The 17,573-nt window shown below is 48.2% G+C and overlaps 1 protein-coding gene across 1 annotated transcript; it reads right to left on the reverse strand.

Moving 5' to 3' along the window:
- Nucleotides 1–4,988: 4,988 nt before the first annotated feature.
- Nucleotides 4,989–14,569, reverse strand: LOC118937615 (extensin-like). The gene is made up of 6 exons (XM_036936713.1): nucleotides 14,566–14,569; nucleotides 13,946–14,216; nucleotides 13,154–13,667; nucleotides 12,055–12,981; nucleotides 5,563–5,634; nucleotides 4,989–5,405 (listed from the first exon to the last, which is right to left on the reverse strand). Exons 1-6 carry the CDS (start codon nucleotides 14,567–14,569, stop codon nucleotides 4,989–4,991), a joined length of 2,205 nt encoding a protein of 734 aa, XP_036792608.1.
- Nucleotides 14,570–17,573: the final 3,004 nt, after the last annotated feature.

Genomic DNA, 17,573 nt, shown 5'->3' on the forward strand with positions numbered 1-17,573 from the left:
GCCTGCAAAGTTTTGTCAAACTTTCCAGGTCTATGTCCAAACAGTTCAAGCTTCTAATTTTAAAAATGAATCTCTCCAGTAATACGTATCTCACTGTTGTCGCCTGTTATAGAACCCCCCCCCCCCCAGCTCCCAGCTGTGCCCTGGACACCATATGTGAATCGATTTCCCCCATCTATTTTCAGAGTTCGTATGCTTAACACCCCGGCAGTCCTACAATCTAAGCTAGATGCCCTCAATCTCACACAAATTATCAAGGAACACACCAGGTCAAAATCAAATCAAATCAAATCAAATTGTATTTGTCACAGACACATGGTTAGCAGATGTTAATGCGAGTGTAGCGAAATGCTTGTGCTTCTAGTTCCGACAATGCAGTAATAACCAACAAGTAATCTAACTAACAATTCCAAAACTACTGTCTTGTACACAGTGTAAGGGGATAAAGAATATGTACATAAGGATATATGAATGAGTGATGGTACAGAGCAGCATAGGCAGGATACAGTAGATGGTATCGAGTACAGTATATACATGAGGTGAGTATGTAAACAAAGTGGCATAGTTAAAGTGGCTAGTGATACATGTATTACATAAGGATACAGTCGATGATATAGAGTACAGTATATACGTATGCATATGAGATGAATAATGTAGGGTAAGTAACATTATATAAGGTAGCATTGTTTAAAGTGGCTAGTGATATATTTACATCATTTCCCATCAATTCCCATTATTAAAGTGGCTGGAGTTGAGTCAGTGTCAGTGTCAGTGTGTTGGCAGCAGCCACTCAATGTTAGTGGTGGCTGTTTAACAGTCTGATGGCCTTGAGATAGAAGCTGTTTTTCAGTCTCTCGGTCCCAGCTTTGATGCACCTGTACTGACCTCGCCTTCTGGATGATCGCGGGGTGAACAGGCAGTGGCTCGGGTGGTTGATGTCCTTGATGATCTTTATGGCCTTCCTGTAACATCGGGTGGTGTAGGTGTCCTGGAGGGCAGGTAGTTTGCCCCCGTGATAAGTTGTGCAGACCTCACTACCCTCTGGAGAGCCTTACGGTTGTGGGCGGAGCAGTTGCCGTACCAGGCGGTGATACAGCCCGCCAGGATGCTCTCGATTGTGCATCTGTAGAAGTTTGTGAGTGCTTTTGGTGACAAACCGAATTTCTTCAGCCTCCTGAGGTTGAAGAGGCGCTGCTGCGCCTTCTTCACGATGCTGTCTGTGTGAGTGGACCAATTCAGTTTGTCTGCGATGTGTACGCCGAGGAACTTAAAACTTGCTACCCTCTCCACTACTGTTCCATCGATGTGGATAGGGGGGTGTTCCCTCTGCTGTTTCCTGAAGTCCACAATCATCTCCTTAGTTTTGTTGACGTTGAGTGTGAGGTTATTTTCCTGACACCACACTCCGAGGGCCCTCACCTCCTCCCTGTAGGCCGTCTCGTCGTTGTTGGTAATCAAGCCTACCACTGTTGTGTCGTCCGCAAACTTGATGATTGAGTTGGAGGCGTGCGTGGCCACGCAGTCGTGGGTGAACAGAGAGTACAGGAGAGGGCTCAGAACGCACCCTTGTGGGGCCCCAGTGTTGAGGATCAGCGGGGTGGAGATGTTGTTGCCTACCCTCACCACCTGGGGGGCGGCCCGTCAGGAAGTCCAGTACCCAGTTGCACAGGGCGGGGTCGAGACCCAGGGTCTCGAGCGTGATGATGAGCTTGGAGGGTACTATGGTGTTGAATGCCGAGCTGTAGTCGATGAACATCATTCATCACCCTCTTGTCCAGATGGGTTAGGGCAGTGTGCAGTGTGGTTGAGATTGCATCGTCTGTGGACCTATTTGGGCGGTAAGCAAATTGGAGTGGGTCTAGGGTGTCGGGTAGGGTGGAGGTGATATGGTCCTTGACTAGTCTCTCAAAGCACTTCATGATGACGGAAGTGAGTGCTACGGGGCGGTAGTCGTTTAGCTCAGTTACCTTAGCTTTCTTGGGAACAGGAACAATGGTGGCCCTCTTGAAGCATGTTTGAACAGCAGACTGGTGTAGGGATTGATTGAATATGTCCGTAAACACACCGGCCAGCTGGTCTGCGCATGCTCTGAGGGCGCGGCTGGGGATGCCGTCTGGGCCTGCAGCCTTGCGAGGGTTAACACGTTTGCAGGCCGTGTCAGTGGCACTGTATTGTCCTCAAAGTGGGCAAAAAAGTTATTTAGTCTGCCTGGGAGCAGGACATCCTGGTCCGTGACTGGGCTGGATTTCTTCCTGTAGTCCGTGATTGACTGTAGACCCTGCCACATGCCTCTTGTGTCTGAGCCGTTGAATTGAGATTCTACTTTGTCTCTGTACTGACGCTTAGCTTGTTTGATAGCCTTGCGGAGGGAATAGCTGCACTGTTTGTATTCGGTCATGTTACCAGTCACCTTGCCCTGATTAAAAGCAGTGGTTCGCGCTTTCAGTTTCACGCGAATGCTGCCATCAATCCAAGGTTTCTGGTTAGGGAATGTTTTAATCGGTACAACCCTAAATCCGTAAACATGGGCACCCACCCTCATAGATCTTATCCTGACCAACTGGCCCTCCAAATACACCTCCGCTGTCTTCAATCAGGATCTCAGTGATCACTGCCTCATTGCCCGTATCCGCTACGGGTCCGCGGTCAAACGACCACCCCTCATCACTGTCAAACGCTCCCTAAAACACTTCTGCGAGCAGGCCTTTCTAATCGACCTGGCCCGGGTTTCCTGGAAGGATATTGACCTCATCCCGTCAGTTGAGGATGCCTGGTCGTTCTTTAAAAGTAATTTCCTCAAGAGATATAGTACTAAAACACTTGAGTGTCTCTCTTGATCCTAGGTCCTGGCAGAGTTGTGCAGACTCAGGACAACTGAGCTTTGAAGGAATATGCAGATTTAAAAAGGAGTCCGTAATTTGCTTTCTAATAATCATGATCTTTTCCTCAAAGAAGTTCATGAATTTATTACTGCTGAAGTGAAAGCCATCCTCTCTTGGGGGATGCTGCTTTTTAGTTAGCTTTGCGACAGTATCAAAAAGGAATTTCGGAATGTTCTTATTTTCCTCAATTAAGTTGGAAAAATAGGATGATCGAGCAGCAGTGAGGGCTCTTCGATACTGCACGGTACTGTCTTTCCAAGCTAGTCGGAAGACTTCCAGTTTGGTGTGACGCCATTTCCGTTCCAATTTTCTGGAAGCTTGCTTCAGAGCTCGGGTACTTTCTGTATACCAGGGAGCTAGTTCCTTATGAGAAATGTTTTTAGTTTTTAGGGGTGCAACTGCATCTAGGGTATTGCGCAAGGTTAAATTGAGTTCCTCAGTTAGGTGGTTAACGGATTTTGGTCCTCTGACGTCCTTGGGTAGACAGAGGGAGTCTGGAAGGACATAAAGGAATCTTTGTGTTGTCTGTGAATTTATAGCACAACTTTTGATGTTCCTTGGTTGTGGTCTGAGCAGAATATTTGTTGCAATTGCAAACGTAATAAAATGGTGGTCCGATAGTCCAGGATTATGAGGAAAAACATTAAGATCCACAACATTTATTCCATGGGACAAAACTAGGTCCAGAGTATGACTGTGACAGTGAGTAGGTCCAGAGACATGTTGGACAAAACCCACGATGATGGCTCCGAAAGCCTTTTGGAGTGGGTCTGTGGACTTTTCCATGTGAATATTAAAGTCACCAAAGATTAGAATATTATCTGCTATGACTACAAGGTCCTATAGGAATTCAGGGAACTCAATGAGGAACGCTGTATGTGGCCCAGGAGGCCTGTAAACAGTAGCTATTAAAAGTGATTGAGTAGGCTGCATAGATTTCATGACCAGAAGCCCAAAAGACGAAAACGTCATTTCTTTTTTTGTAAATTGAAATTTGCTATCGTAAATGTTAGCAACACCTCCGCCTTTGCGGGATGCACGGGGGATATGGTCACTAGTGTAGCCAGGAGGTGAGGCCTCATTTAACAGTAAATTCTTCAGGCTTAAGCCATGTTTCAGTCAGGCCAATCACATCAAGATTATGATCAGTGATCAGTTCATTGACTATAATTGCCTTTGAAGTAAGGGATCTAACATTAAGTAGCCCTATTTTGAGATGTGAGGTATCATGATCTCTTTCAATAATGGCAGGAATGGAGGAGGACTTTATTCTAGTGAGATTGCTAAGGCGAACACCGCCATGTTTAGTTTTGCCCAACCTAGGTCGAGGCACAGACACGGTCTCAATGGGGATAACTGAGCTGACTACACTGACTGTGCTAGTGGCAGATTCCACTATGCTGGCAGGCTGGCTAACAGCCTGCTGCCTGGCCTGCACCCTATTTCATTGTGGAGCTAGAGGAGTTAGAGCCCTGTCTATGTTGGTAGATAAGATGAGAGCACCCCTCCAGCCAGGATGGAGTCCGTCACTCCTCAGCAGGTCAGGCTTGGTCCTGTTTGTGGGCGAGTCCCAGAAAGAGGGTCAATTATCTACAAATTCTATCTTTTGGGAGGGGCAGAAAACAGTTTTCAACCAGCGATTGAGTTGTGAGACTCTGCTGTAGAGCTCATCACTCCCCCTAACTGGGAGGGGGCCAGAGACAATTACTCGATGCCGACACATCTTTCTAGCTGATGACCTTCAGACCTTCTGAATAGGTGACTTGAGACTTCCATACTCATGGGGATAACAGTATCCTGGACGAGCAGCCATTTTATTTATCCCCAGCAAGATGCCACTCAAACAGAAGGCGGTAACTAACAAAGAATCCCTGACCAACAACCAAAGCTGGGGATGGATGGCTGGATATGGCTGGAGTTGGCTGGGGGGTGGCTGGGCTGGGTATGGCTGGAGATGGCTTGGCTGTGGATGGATGGCTGGAGATGGCTTGGTCTTGGGATGGCTGGGGATTGAATGGCTGTGGATGACGCGCTGGGGATTGGCTGGGGCTTGGATAACTGCGGGTAGGGATGGAGTTGGCTGGGGATGGGGCTGGCTGAGGCTGGTTAGTGCTGGCTGGGGATGGCTGGGAATGGCTGGGGCTGGAGTTTGCTGGGCATGGCTGGGGTCTGGGAGGGATGTGGACAACTGGGGTTGGCTGGGGATGGCTTTGGTTGGCTGGATTTGGCTGGGGCTTGTGTTGGCTTGGGCTTGAGTTGGCTGGATCTGGGGATAGCTGGGGGTTGGCTGGGGCTGTGGATGGCTTGTACTGGGGAAGACTGGAGCTGGGGATGGTTGGGATAGCTGGAGTTGGCTTTGGCTGGGATAGCTGTGGATGGAGTTAACTGGGGCTGGCAATGGCTGGAGTTGGGGCTGGAGTTAGCTGGGGCTCTGGGTGGCTGGGATTGGCTGGGGCTGAGGGCTGGAGGTGGGAATGTAGTTAGCTGGGGCTCTGGGTGGCTGGGATTGGCTGGGGCTGAGGGCTGGAGGTGGGAATGTAGTTAGCTGGGGCTGAGAGGTGGGAATGGAGTTAGCTGGGGCTGAGGGCTGGAGGTGGGAATGGATTTAGCTGGGGCTGAGGGCTGGAGGTGGGAATGGAGTTACCTGAGGGCTGTGGGCTGGAGGTGGGAATGGAGTTACCTGAGGGCTGGAGGTGGGAATGGAGTTACCTGAGGGCTGTGGGCTGGAGGTGGGAATGGAGTTACCTGAGGGCTGGAGGTGGGAATGGAGTTAGCTGAGGGCTGGAGGTGGGAATGGAGTTAGCTGAGGGCTGAGGGCTGGAGGTGGGAATGGAGTTAGCTGAGGCTGAGGGCTGGAGGTGGGAATGGAGTTAGCTGAGGCTGAGGGCTGGAGGCGGGAATGGAGTTAGCTGAAGCTGAGGGCTGGAGGTGGAAATGGAGTTAGCTGGGGCTGAGGGCTGGAGGTGGGAATGGAGTTAGCTGAGGGCTGGAGGTGGGAATGGAGTTAGCTGAGGGCTGAGGGCTGAGGGGTGGAGGTGGGAACGGAGTTAGCTGAGGGTTGAGGGCTGAGAGCTGGAGGTGGGAATGGGGCGTAATTCATCTTTGAAATGGAGAAAAGGAGCCTATGTTCTAACTGGATCTAGGCGTTTTATAGTCTGTCAACAGAAATGTCCCCACACATACAGTGGCAGCTGGGCCAACAACTGTGACAGGAGGCTAACAGTTCCCTCAGAGCCACCGGCAAATCAGTCCTCTCAGTATGAGTCCCTTCATAGTATTGTTCTACTTCAAACAAACACTGATGGGACGTGACATTTACCCATGGGCGTATTGCTGTCCAGTTCCGAAACTGAACAACAGAAAATTAGAATATGTTCTTGAACAGGGAAAATCATTGGCTCATTTAAAGTTCCTTCTGTAACGCTGGAGGGCAGTGCAGAGTCTAGTTACCTTCTGTAACACTGGACGGCTGTGCAGGGTCTAGTTACCTTCTGTAACACTGGAGGGCAGTGCAGGGTCTAGTTACCTTCTGTAACACTGGACGGCTGTGCAGGGTCTAGTTACCTTCTGTAACACTGGACGGCTGTGCAGAGTCTAGTTACCTTCTGTAACGCTGGAGGGCAGTGCAGGGTCTAGGTACCTTCTGTAACACTGGACGGCTGTGCAGGGTCTAGTTACCTTCTGTAACGCTGGAGGGCAGTGCAGAGTCTAGTTACCTTCTGTAACACTGGAGGGCAGTGCAGGGTCTAGTTACCTTCTGTAACACTGGAGGGTAGTGCAGGGTCTAGTTACCTTCTGTAACACTGGAGGGCAGTACAGGGTCTAGTTACCTTCTGTAACACTGGAGGGCAGTGTAGGGTCTAGTTACCTTCTGTAACACTGGAGGGTAGTGCAGGGTCTAGTTACCTTCTGTAACACTGGAGGGCAGTGCAGGTTCTAGTTACCTTCTGTAACACTGGACGGCTGTGCAGGGTCTAGTTACCTTCTGTAACACTGGAGGGCAGTGTAGGTACCTTCTGTAACACTGGAGGGCAGTGCAGGGTCTAGTTACCTTCTGTAACACTGGAGGGCAGTGCAGGGTCTAGTTACCTTCTGTAACACTGGAGGGCAGTGCAGGGTCTAGTTACCTTCTGTAATGCTGGAGGGCAGTGCAGGGTCTAGTTACCTTCTGTAACACTGGAGGGCAGTGCAGGGTCTAGTTACCTTCTGTAACACTGGAGGGTAGTACAAGGTCTAGTTACCTTCTGTAACACTGGAGGGCAGTGCAGGGTCTAGTTACCTTCTGTAACACTGGAGGGCAGTGCATGGTCTAGTTACCTTCTACAACACTGGAGGGCAGTGAAAAGTTAATAGGGCTGTGTATTGTCCTTTCTAGTCAGTCCGAAGAGGGTGCTGAGGTGTTCTAATGCAAGTCTCCAGTAAAACTAATGAAGAGCTTGTAAATCTATTCTCAGTGCAGTGTGTAGATCTCTAATCAGCCACACGAGGGCAGTACAGTGATGTTGACATGTTAAAGTGAGTGCATGCCTCAGTCAACACACACAGGAAGTGTCTAAGTTGTGGGGAGGGTTTAACTATGGCCAGACTGACATGTTGTTTCAGCCTGTTAATGGATGAAGGAATATAGACAGCTCCCTACTGTACTGTGAGAAAGAGTTCACCTAATCTGTCGGCAATAATAATCCTATTATTAGATATTATACTCCTCATGTCCTGTGTTAAACATTGAAGGCTGGTAGTGAACTGAACACATTGTACGTTGCAATATTGTATTGTATTTTTTTTGTGTGAATTTGACAGTGAATTGAATCCCCTTTTTATACATTCACATAAACCAAAACTCATGACAGCACAATACCCCTAGAAGGCTGTGTGAATGAGGAGCAGACAACAGGCTTCTGAAATGTCTTTCCCTCCCTGCCTACAATAAATCACAGCAGGCCGGGCGGCAACACACACACACACACACACACACAAAGGCTGCCTGGACAGGCTAGAGTCACATTATTATAGAGGGGCTGAATGTGTGTGTGTGCGTGTTCATGTGCCTGTGTGTGTGTGTGTGTGTGTGTGTGTGTGTGTGTGTGTGTGTGTGTTCGTGTGTGTGTGTGTACATCCCCGTTAGTGCATGAGTGTCTGACAGTCCTTGAGCAGTTTGGTTTATTTGGGGTGTAAATATGTTGTGTAATTTAGAAACTACAAACGCCACCTTAAATATGTTGCACAAATTAATTGACCTCGATGCCTAAATGATGCAGTACCAATTGGTGTGATATCACTGCTGTATAATGTATTGATGGGTTCATCCCAAATGGCACCCTATTCCCTTTATAGTGCACTACTTTTGACAGGGGAACATAGGATATATAGGGAATAGGGTGTATTTAGGGAGGCAGCCTAGGAGTCACTCAGCAGCTGCTACTGTCCTTTCTCCTCACAGACCAGACCCCTTTAACTAACGCAGAGCTGTCAGCTAGCATGGCAGGGACCGAGACCAGGCCTGTGTCACGACTTCCGCCGAAGTCGGTCCCTCTCCTTGTTCGGGCGGCGTTCGGCGGTCGACGTCACCGGCTTTCTAGCCATCGCCGATCCATTTTCATTTTCCATTTGTTTTGTCCTTGTCTTACACACCTGGTTTCAATCCCCCAATTACTTGTTCATTATTTAACCCTCTGTTCCCCCATGTTTGTTTGTTTGAGTGATTGTTTGTTTGTAATACGGTCCGTTATTGTGGGCTCGATTTATTGTGTTGTATTTGTTTTTGTTAATATCTGAGTAAATTACGTTATTTACTCATATCTGCTGCGTTTGACTTTTCTACAACAGCTACACACAGGCACTATTACAGCCTGCTAACACCAGACAGGAAAGAAACGTCAGCCTGAACAACAGACACACACCAACCAGCCGATGACATGGGACAGAGAATACTTGGTCCGGGCGAATCAGAGAGCTCAGAATCAGAATGAAGCTGATCGAACGCATTCCACTGCTACCGATCCTGTTCCTGGTGCTGATCGGGGGCACTGGACTGCAGAGAGGTTGGTCCCCATAACCCGGCCTGCCATGCCATGGAAAACTGTCTCATTATACCTGTAAAATCTAAGTTTATGTGTTTATGTACACAGTGTTAAAAATCCTCCTTCCACTTCATTTATACTGATAACAGAAGGTGTCGGGGTTCCTTGTCAATATTTGGCTTATTGGTGAAATCAGTAGTCAGACAATATGATCTTTATGTAAATCAATCAAACCTTTGCATTAAATAATTGCAGACAGAAGTTGACAACGAAAACACAGCACGCATGTTTCAGAGTAAGTTCCCGCTGCTTTTATACAGGTGATCCCTATACAGGTGATCACTTCCTGGTGGTATTGATCCCCTACATCAATGTATGTGTGTATCAATAAGCTGAACCTTATAAGGCGACCTGGTACAGTAGCTTCTCTGAAATGTATTGTAATTGTCTACTGTCATACAAGATCAAAAATATCAAGACAGTGGTTACTTCTCTTTTTCTAGTTTCAGTCTGACTCAGACCCAGCCTGCAGGCACACCCTCACAACAGCCAGGGCCTAACCACAAAGACTAATATAGATGGCTTGTGCAACGTATAGTGGCAGAGGTTTTTAGACACATAGCAACAGTATCTTATTATAAGGCCCGCAGCAAAACATATTGATCGTAAAGTCTCCTTAATCAATAATGGGGAGGGTTTCGGGACCCCTACAGTAGCTTTCGCCTGGATTCACTTGGTCAGTCTGTCATGGAAAGAGCTCATCATGTTTTGTTTTTATTAAGTGTATATATACAGTGCCGTGAAAAGGTATCCCCAGCCATCCCCTTTCCTCATTTTCTATATTTTAGCATATTTTTTTGATACAGAATGTTATTAGATCTTCAACCTGATATATTAGATTAAAGGGAACCTGCTTTTTTTAGACTTGTAGACTTGTGGCAGGAGTTGAAATGAGCAGTTCATGCTTGAAAACCCCAAAATGTCTCTGAGTTAAAGCAGTTCTGGATGGAAGAGTGGGACAAAATTCCTCCACAGTGACGTGAGAGACTGATCAATAACCACAGGAAGTGGTTGGTTGGTCAACAACTACAGGAAGTGGTTGGTTGGTCAACAACTACAGGAAGTGTTTGGTAGGCGTCGTTGCAGCTACAGTAAATTCCTCCACAGCGACGTGAGAGACTGATCAATAACCACAGGAAGTGTTTGAATCGTTGCAGCTAAAGGTGTGACAACTAGATTTTTATATTTTTATTTCTCCTTTATTTAACCAGGTATTTATGTATATAACCCTTTATTTAACCAGGTCGGCCAGTTGAGAACAAGTTTGCATTTACAACAGCGACCCGGCAAAGATAAAGCAAAGCAGTGTGACACAAACAACAACACAGAGTTACACATGGAGTAAACAATAAACAAGCCAATAACACAATAAACAAGTCAATGACACAGTAGAAACAAAGAAAGTCTATATACAGTGTGTGTAAAACGCATGAGGAGGTATTGAGTGCAAGGGGGCAATTACTTTTTCACACAGGGGCATTGGGTGTTGCATAACTTTGATTATGAAATAAATTAACTAAGTATGTAATTGTTGTGCTATTTGTTCACTCAGGTTCCCTTATCTAATATTAGGTTATGGTTGAAGTTCTGATGTCAGAAATATGCAAGGGGAGAGAAATGTAGAAGGAGGGAAAGACTTGTTCACGGCGCTGTTTAACACATTGACACATTTAAATGTTTTGAATAATTAATTCTCTTTACATTGATACGTTTTCTCGTTTTGTTTTTGTGGCTCAAAGTAACCCCCAGTCCCCCTGGCCGCTAGCTCTGCTTCCTCTGGCAGGTTCATATCATAGCTACCTTATCCTGGCTACCTTAACCTGGCTACCTTAACCTGGCTACCTTATCCTGGCTACCTTATCCTGGCCACCTTATCCTGGCTACCTTATCCTGGCCACCTTATCCTGGCCACCTTAACCTGGCTACCTTATCCTGGCTACCTTATCCTGGCTACCTTATCTTGGCTACCTTATCCTGGCTACCTTATCCTGGCTACCTTATCCTGGCTACCTTATCCTGGCTACCTTATATTATATATACCTTATACTGCATAACATTATTTGATGAAGCCAGGTCAGTGAAAGAAGATAACTGGAAACTTGTTGCCTTGCTATGTTGATGAGCTAGTTGATTGAAATTAACTGATCCAGGTTGTAATATGAGGTTATATGACCAGATTCAACGTATCCACACATTTCCAGTTCACTGTCTGGTCTGTGGTGTACTTTCTGACACCGTTGAATAGTTAACTGCCCGTTAGTAACGGTTAACTCGCCTGTTAATACATCAGATCAACTTCTGCACCTATCTCTCCTTTGCAAGACAAACTAACTGCCCCGAATTGACTCATTTTTGCTATAACATCCAAGTCCATTGGTGAGGATCAGCTTGAGCAAAGTGAGGTGAAGAATCACTGATCTACAAATAGTATTCTCTGACAAATAATAGTTTCTGTGCAAGAAATTCACAGAGCTACACTTTCCCCTGACTCGGGCAATACCCTCTGCCAAACACACATGCAACCATTTATGTTGATTGATTGGAGATCGCTTGTGTCAGTTCCAGAACCTAGGATTCTATATGTGCAGTGACACTAGCAGTAGTGCGACAAAAACAATACAGTGTTACACATAAACAAAAGTACAATCAATAACACAACAGAAAAGTCTATATACAGTGTGTGCAAATGGAGTAAGATGTATGGCAATAAATAGGCCAATAATGGCGAAATAATTACAATTTAGCAAATTAACACTGGAGTGATAGATGTGCAGAAGATGACGTGCAAGAATAAATACGGGGTGCAAAAAAGTAAATTAAAAACAACATGGGGATGAGCTATTTACAGATGGGCTATGTAAAGGTGCAGTGATCTGTGAGCTGCTCAGATAGATGATGCTTAAAGTTAGTGAGGGAGATATAAGTCTCCAACAATTTTTGCAATTCGTTCCAGTCATTGGCAGCAGAGAACTGAAAGGAAAGGCGGCCAAAGGAGGAGTTGGCTTTGATGATGACCAGTGAGAGGTACCTGCTAGAGCCCGGGTGGGTGTTAGAGATGCAGAATGGACTAATAAAATGGGGGGGAAAGTTACCGAGACTCCACCTGGAGGGGCAGGTCCCGCGTAGACAGCCATACCCTCTGCCCGAGATGATAGCGGGGAGCCGGGGTCAAGTGGTGGTCCGCTTGTCGACGATGCCTCGAGGTGGTCTTGAGAAGAGCAGACCGGGCTCTCTTCAAGGTACGCCGATGGACATCTGGGCCGAGGGTATGTTGACCTCTTGCTCAGGGAATAGAAGGGGCTGATAACCCACAGAGTATGGGTGGATGGCTGGGGATGGCTAGGACAGAGGATGGCTGGAAATGGCTGGGGCTGTGGATGGCTGGGGCTGGAGTTGGAGGGGCTGGGGCTGGAGTTGGCTGGAGGATGGCTGGGGATGGATGGCTGGAGTTGGCTGGGGATGGTGATGGGGATGGCTGGGACTGGGGATGTGGATTGCTGTGGATGGCTGGGGCTGGAGTTGGCTCGGACTGGGGATGTGGATGGCTGGGGCTGAAGTTGGCTTGGGATGCCTGGAGTTGGCTGGGGATGTGGATGGCTGGAGTTGGCTGGGGATGTGGATGGCTGGAGTTGGCTTGGGGTGGCTGGGGAAGGCTGTGGCTGGAAGATGGCTGGAGTTGGCTGGGGATGTCTGGGGCAGGGGATGGCTGGGTATGGCTGAGGCTGTGGATAGATGGCGGGGGCTGACTTGGTCTGGGGATGGCTGGGGCTGAGGAAGGCTGCGGAATCATGGCTGGGGAATGGCTGGGGCTGGGGTGGGCTGTGGATGGCTCGGGATGGCGTTTGCTGGAGGTGGCTGGGACTGGTTGTAGTTGGCTGGGGATTGGCTGGGGATGGCTGGGGCTGTGGATAGATGGCTGGGGCTGGCTTGGTCTGGGGTATGGCTGGGTCTTGATGGGGTTGGCTGGGGTAGGCTGGGGATGGCTGTGGATGGCTAGAGTTGGCTGGGGTTGGCTGGGGCTGGAGTTGGATAGGGATGGCTGGGGATGGTTGTGGTTGGCTGGGGATAGAGCTGGGGATGGCTGGGGCTGGAGTTGGCTGGGACTGGGGTATGGCTGTGGATGGATGGCTGGGAATGGTTGTGGATGGTTGGAGTTGGGTGGGGCTGGAGTTTCATGTGGCTTGGGGATGCCTGGAGGATGGCTGGAGTTGGACAGGCTGGGAATGCTGGAGTTGGCTGGGGATGTCTGGGGCAGGGGATGGCTGGGTATGGCTGGGGCTGTGGATAGATGGTGGGGGCTTGCTTGGTCTGGGGATGGCTGGAGTTGGAGGGGATGGCTGGGGCTGGAGTTGGCTGGGGATTGCTGGGGAGGGATGGCTGGAGTTGGCTGGGGAAGGATAGGTGGGGGATGGCTGGGGATGGCTCGTACTGGGGAGGTGGATGGCTTGGGCTGGAGTTGGCTTGGGGTAGCTGTGGCTGGAGTTGGCTCGGGATGTTGATGGCTGGAGTTGGCTTGAGGTGGCTGGGGATGTATGGGAATTGTTGGGGATGGATGGCTGGAGTTGGCTGGGGATGTGGATGGCTGTGGCTGGAGTTGGCTTGGGTTGGCTGGATGATGGCTGTGGATGACTGGAGTTGGCTGGGGATGTCTAAGGCCGGGGATGGCTGGGTATGGCTAGGGCTGTGGATAGATGGCGGGGGCTGGCTGGGGAATCATGGCTGGGGAATGGATGGATTGGGCTGTGGATGGCTTGGGATGGCGTTCGCTGGGGGTGGTTGTGGATGGCTGGAGTGTGCTGGAGTTGGCTGGGCTGGCAATGGCTGGAGTTGGCTGGGGATTGGGATGTGAATGGCTGGGGCTGGAGTTGGTTTGGGGTGGCTGTGGCTGGAAGATGGCTGTGGATGGCTTGAGTTGGCTGGGGATGTCTGGGGCAGGGGATGGCTGGGTATGGCTGAGGCTGTGGATAGATGGCGGGGGCTGACTTGGTCTGGGGATGGCTGGGGCTGAGGAAGGCTGCGGAATCATGGCTGGGGAATGGCTGGGGCTGGGGTGGGCTGTGGATGGCTCGGGATGGCGTTTGCTGGAGGTGGCTGGGGCTGGTTGTAGTTGGCTGGGGATGGCTGGGGCTGTGGATAGATGGCTGGGGCTGGCTTGGTCTGGGGTATGGCTGGGTCTTGATGGGGTTGGCTGGGGTAGGCTGGGGATGGCTGTGGATGGCTAGAGTTGGCTGGGGCTGGAGTTGGATAGGGATGGCTGGGGATGGTTGTGGATGACTGGAGTTGGCTGGGGATAGAGCTGGGGATGGCTGGGGCTGGAGTTGGCTGGGACTGGGGTATGGCTGTGGATGGATGGCTGGGAATGGTGGGAATGGGGCGTAATTCATCTTTGAAATGGAGTAAAGGAGCCTATGTTCTAACTGGATCTAGGCGTTTTATAGTCTGTCAACAGAAATGTCCCCACACATACAGTGGCAGCTGGGCCAACAACTGTGACAGGAGGCTAACAGTTCCCTCAGAGCCACCGGCAAATCAGTCCTCTCAGTATGAGTCCCTTCATAGTATTGTTCTACTTCAAACAAACACTGATGGGACGTGACATTTACCCATGGGCGTATTGCTGTCCAGTTCCGAAACTGAACAACAGAAAATTAGAATATGTTCTTGAACAGGGAAAATCATTGGCTCATTTAAAGTTCCTTCTGTAACGCTGTAGGGCAGTGCAGGGTCTAGTTACCTTCTGTAACACTGGATGGCTGTGCAGGGTCTAGTTACCTTCTGTAACACTGGAGGGCAGTGCAGGTTCTAGTTACCTTCTGTAACACTGGACGGCTGTGCAGGGTCTAGTTACCTTCTGTAACACTGGAGGGCAGTGTAGGTACCTTCTGTAACACTGGAGGGCAGTGCAGGGTCTAGTTACCTTCTGTAACACTGGAGGGCAGTGCAGGGTCTAGTTACCTTCTGTAACACTGGAGGGTAGTACAAGGTCTAGTTACCTTCTGTAACACTGGAGGGCAGTGCAGGGTCTAGTTACCTTCTGTAACACTGGAGGGCAGTGCAGGGTCTAGTTACCTTCTACAACACTGGAGGGCAGTGAAAAGTTAATAGGGCTGTGTATTGTCCTTTCTAGTCAGTCCGAAGAGGGTGCTGAGGTGTTCTAATGCAAGTCTCCAGTAAAACTAATGAAGAGCTTGTAAATCTATTCTCAGTGCAGTGTGTAGATCTCTAATCAGCCACACGAGGGCAGTACAGTGATGTTGACATGTTAAAGTGAGTGCATGCCTCAGTCAACACACACAGGAAGTGTCTAAGTTGTGGGGAGGGTTTAACTATGGCCAGACTGACATGTTGTTTCAGCCTGTTAATGGATGAAGGAATATAGACAGCTCCCTACTGTACTGTGAGAAAGAGTTCACCTAATCTGTCGGCAATAATAATCCTATTATTAGATATTATACTCCTCATGTCCTGTGTTAAACATTGAAGGCTGGTAGTGAACTGAACACATTGTACGTTGCAATATTGTATTGTATTTTTTTTGTGTGAATTTGACAGTGAATTGAATCCCCTTTTTATACATTCACATAAACCAAAACTCATGACAGCACAATACCCCTAGAAGGCTGTGTGAATGAGGAGCAGACAACAGGCTTCTGAAATGTCTTTCCCTCCCTGCCTACAATAAATCACAGCAGGCCGGGCGGCAACACACACACACACACACACACACAAAGGCTGCCTGGACAGGCTAGAGTCACATTATTATAGAGGGGCTGAATGTGTGTGTGTGCGTGTTCATGTGCCTGTGTGTGTGTGTGTGTGTGTGTGTGTGTGTGTGTTCGTGTGTGTGTGTGTACATCCCCGTTAGTGCATGAGTGTCTGACAGTCCTTGAGCAGTTTGATTTATTTGGGGTGTAAATATGTTGTGTAATTTAGAAACTACAAACGCCACCTTAAATATGTTGCACAAATTAATTGACCTCGATGCCTAAATGATGCAGTACCAATTGGTGTGATATCACTGCTGTATAATGTATTGATGGGTTCATCCCAAATGGCACCCTATTCCCTTTATAGTGCACTACTTTTGACAGGGGAACATAGGATATATAGGGAATAGGGTGTATTTAGGGAGGCAGCCTAGGAGTCACTCAGCAGCTGCTACTGTCCTTTCTCCTCACAGACCAGACCCCTTTAACTAACGCAGAGCTGTCAGCTAGCATGGCAGGGACCGAGACCAGGCCTGTGTCACGACTTCCGCCGAAGTCGGTCCCTCTCCTTGTTCGGGCGGCGTTCGGCGGTCGACGTCACCGGCTTTCTAGCCATCGCCGATCCATTTTCATTTTCCATTTGTTTTGTCCTTGTCTTACACACCTGGTTTCAATCCCCCAATTACTTGTTCATTATTTAACCCTCTGTTCCCCCATGTTTGTTTGTTTGAGTGATTGTTTGTTTGTAATACGGTCCGTTATTGTGGGCTCGATTTATTGTGTTGTATTTGTTTTTGTTAATATCTGAGTAAATTACGTTATTTACTCATATCTGCTGCGTTTGACTTTTCTACAACAGCTACACACAGGCACTATTACAGCCTGCTAACACCAGACAGGAAAGAAACGTCAGCCTGAACAACAGACACACACCAACCAGCCGATGACATGGGACAGAGAATACTTGGTCCGGGCGAATCAGAGAGCTCAGAATCAGAATGAAGCTGATCGAACGCATTCCACTGCTACCGATCCTGTTCCTGGTGCTGATCGGGGGCACTGGACTGCAGAGAGGTTGGTCCCCATAACCCGGCCTGCCATGCCATGGAAAACTGTCTCATTATACCTGTAAAATCTAAGTTTATGTGTTTATGTACACAGTGTTAAAAATCCTCCTTCCACTTCATTTACACTGATAACAGAAGGTGTCGGGGTTCCTTGTCAATATTTGGCTTATTGGTGAAATCAGTAGTCAGACAATATGATCTTTATGTAAATCAATCAAACCTTTGCATTAAATAATTGCAGACAGAAGTTGACAACGAAAACACAGCACGCATGTTTCAGAGTAAGTTCCCGCTGCTTTTATACAGGTGATCCCTATACAGGTGATCACTTCCTGGTGGTATTGATCCCCTACATCAATGTATGTGTGTATCAATAAGCTGAACCTTATAAGGCGACCTGGTACAGTAGCTTCTCTGAAATGTATTGTAATTGTCTACTGTCATACAAGATCAAAAATATCAAGACAGTGGTTACTTCTCTTTTTCTAGTTTCAGTCTGACTCAGACCCAGCCTGCAGGCACACCCTCACAACAGCCAGGGCCTAACCATAAAGACTAATATAGATGGCTTGTGCAACGTATAGTGGCAGAGGTTTTTAGACACATAGCAACAGTATCTTATTATAAGGCCCGCAGCAAAACATATTGATCGTAAAGTCTCCTTAATCAATAATGGGGAGGGTTTCGGGACCCCTACAGTAGCTTTCGCCTGGATTCACTTGGTCAGTCTGTCATGGAAAGAGCTCATCATGTTTTGTTTTTATTAAGTGTATATATACAGTGCCGTGAAAAGGTATCCCCAGCCATCCCCTTTCCTCATTTTCTATATTTTAGCAT

The sequence above is a fragment of the Oncorhynchus mykiss genome, chromosome 12 (genome assembly GCF_013265735.2).
Source record: "Oncorhynchus mykiss isolate Arlee chromosome 12, USDA_OmykA_1.1, whole genome shotgun sequence".
Lineage (NCBI taxonomy): Eukaryota > Metazoa > Chordata > Actinopteri > Salmoniformes > Salmonidae > Oncorhynchus > Oncorhynchus mykiss.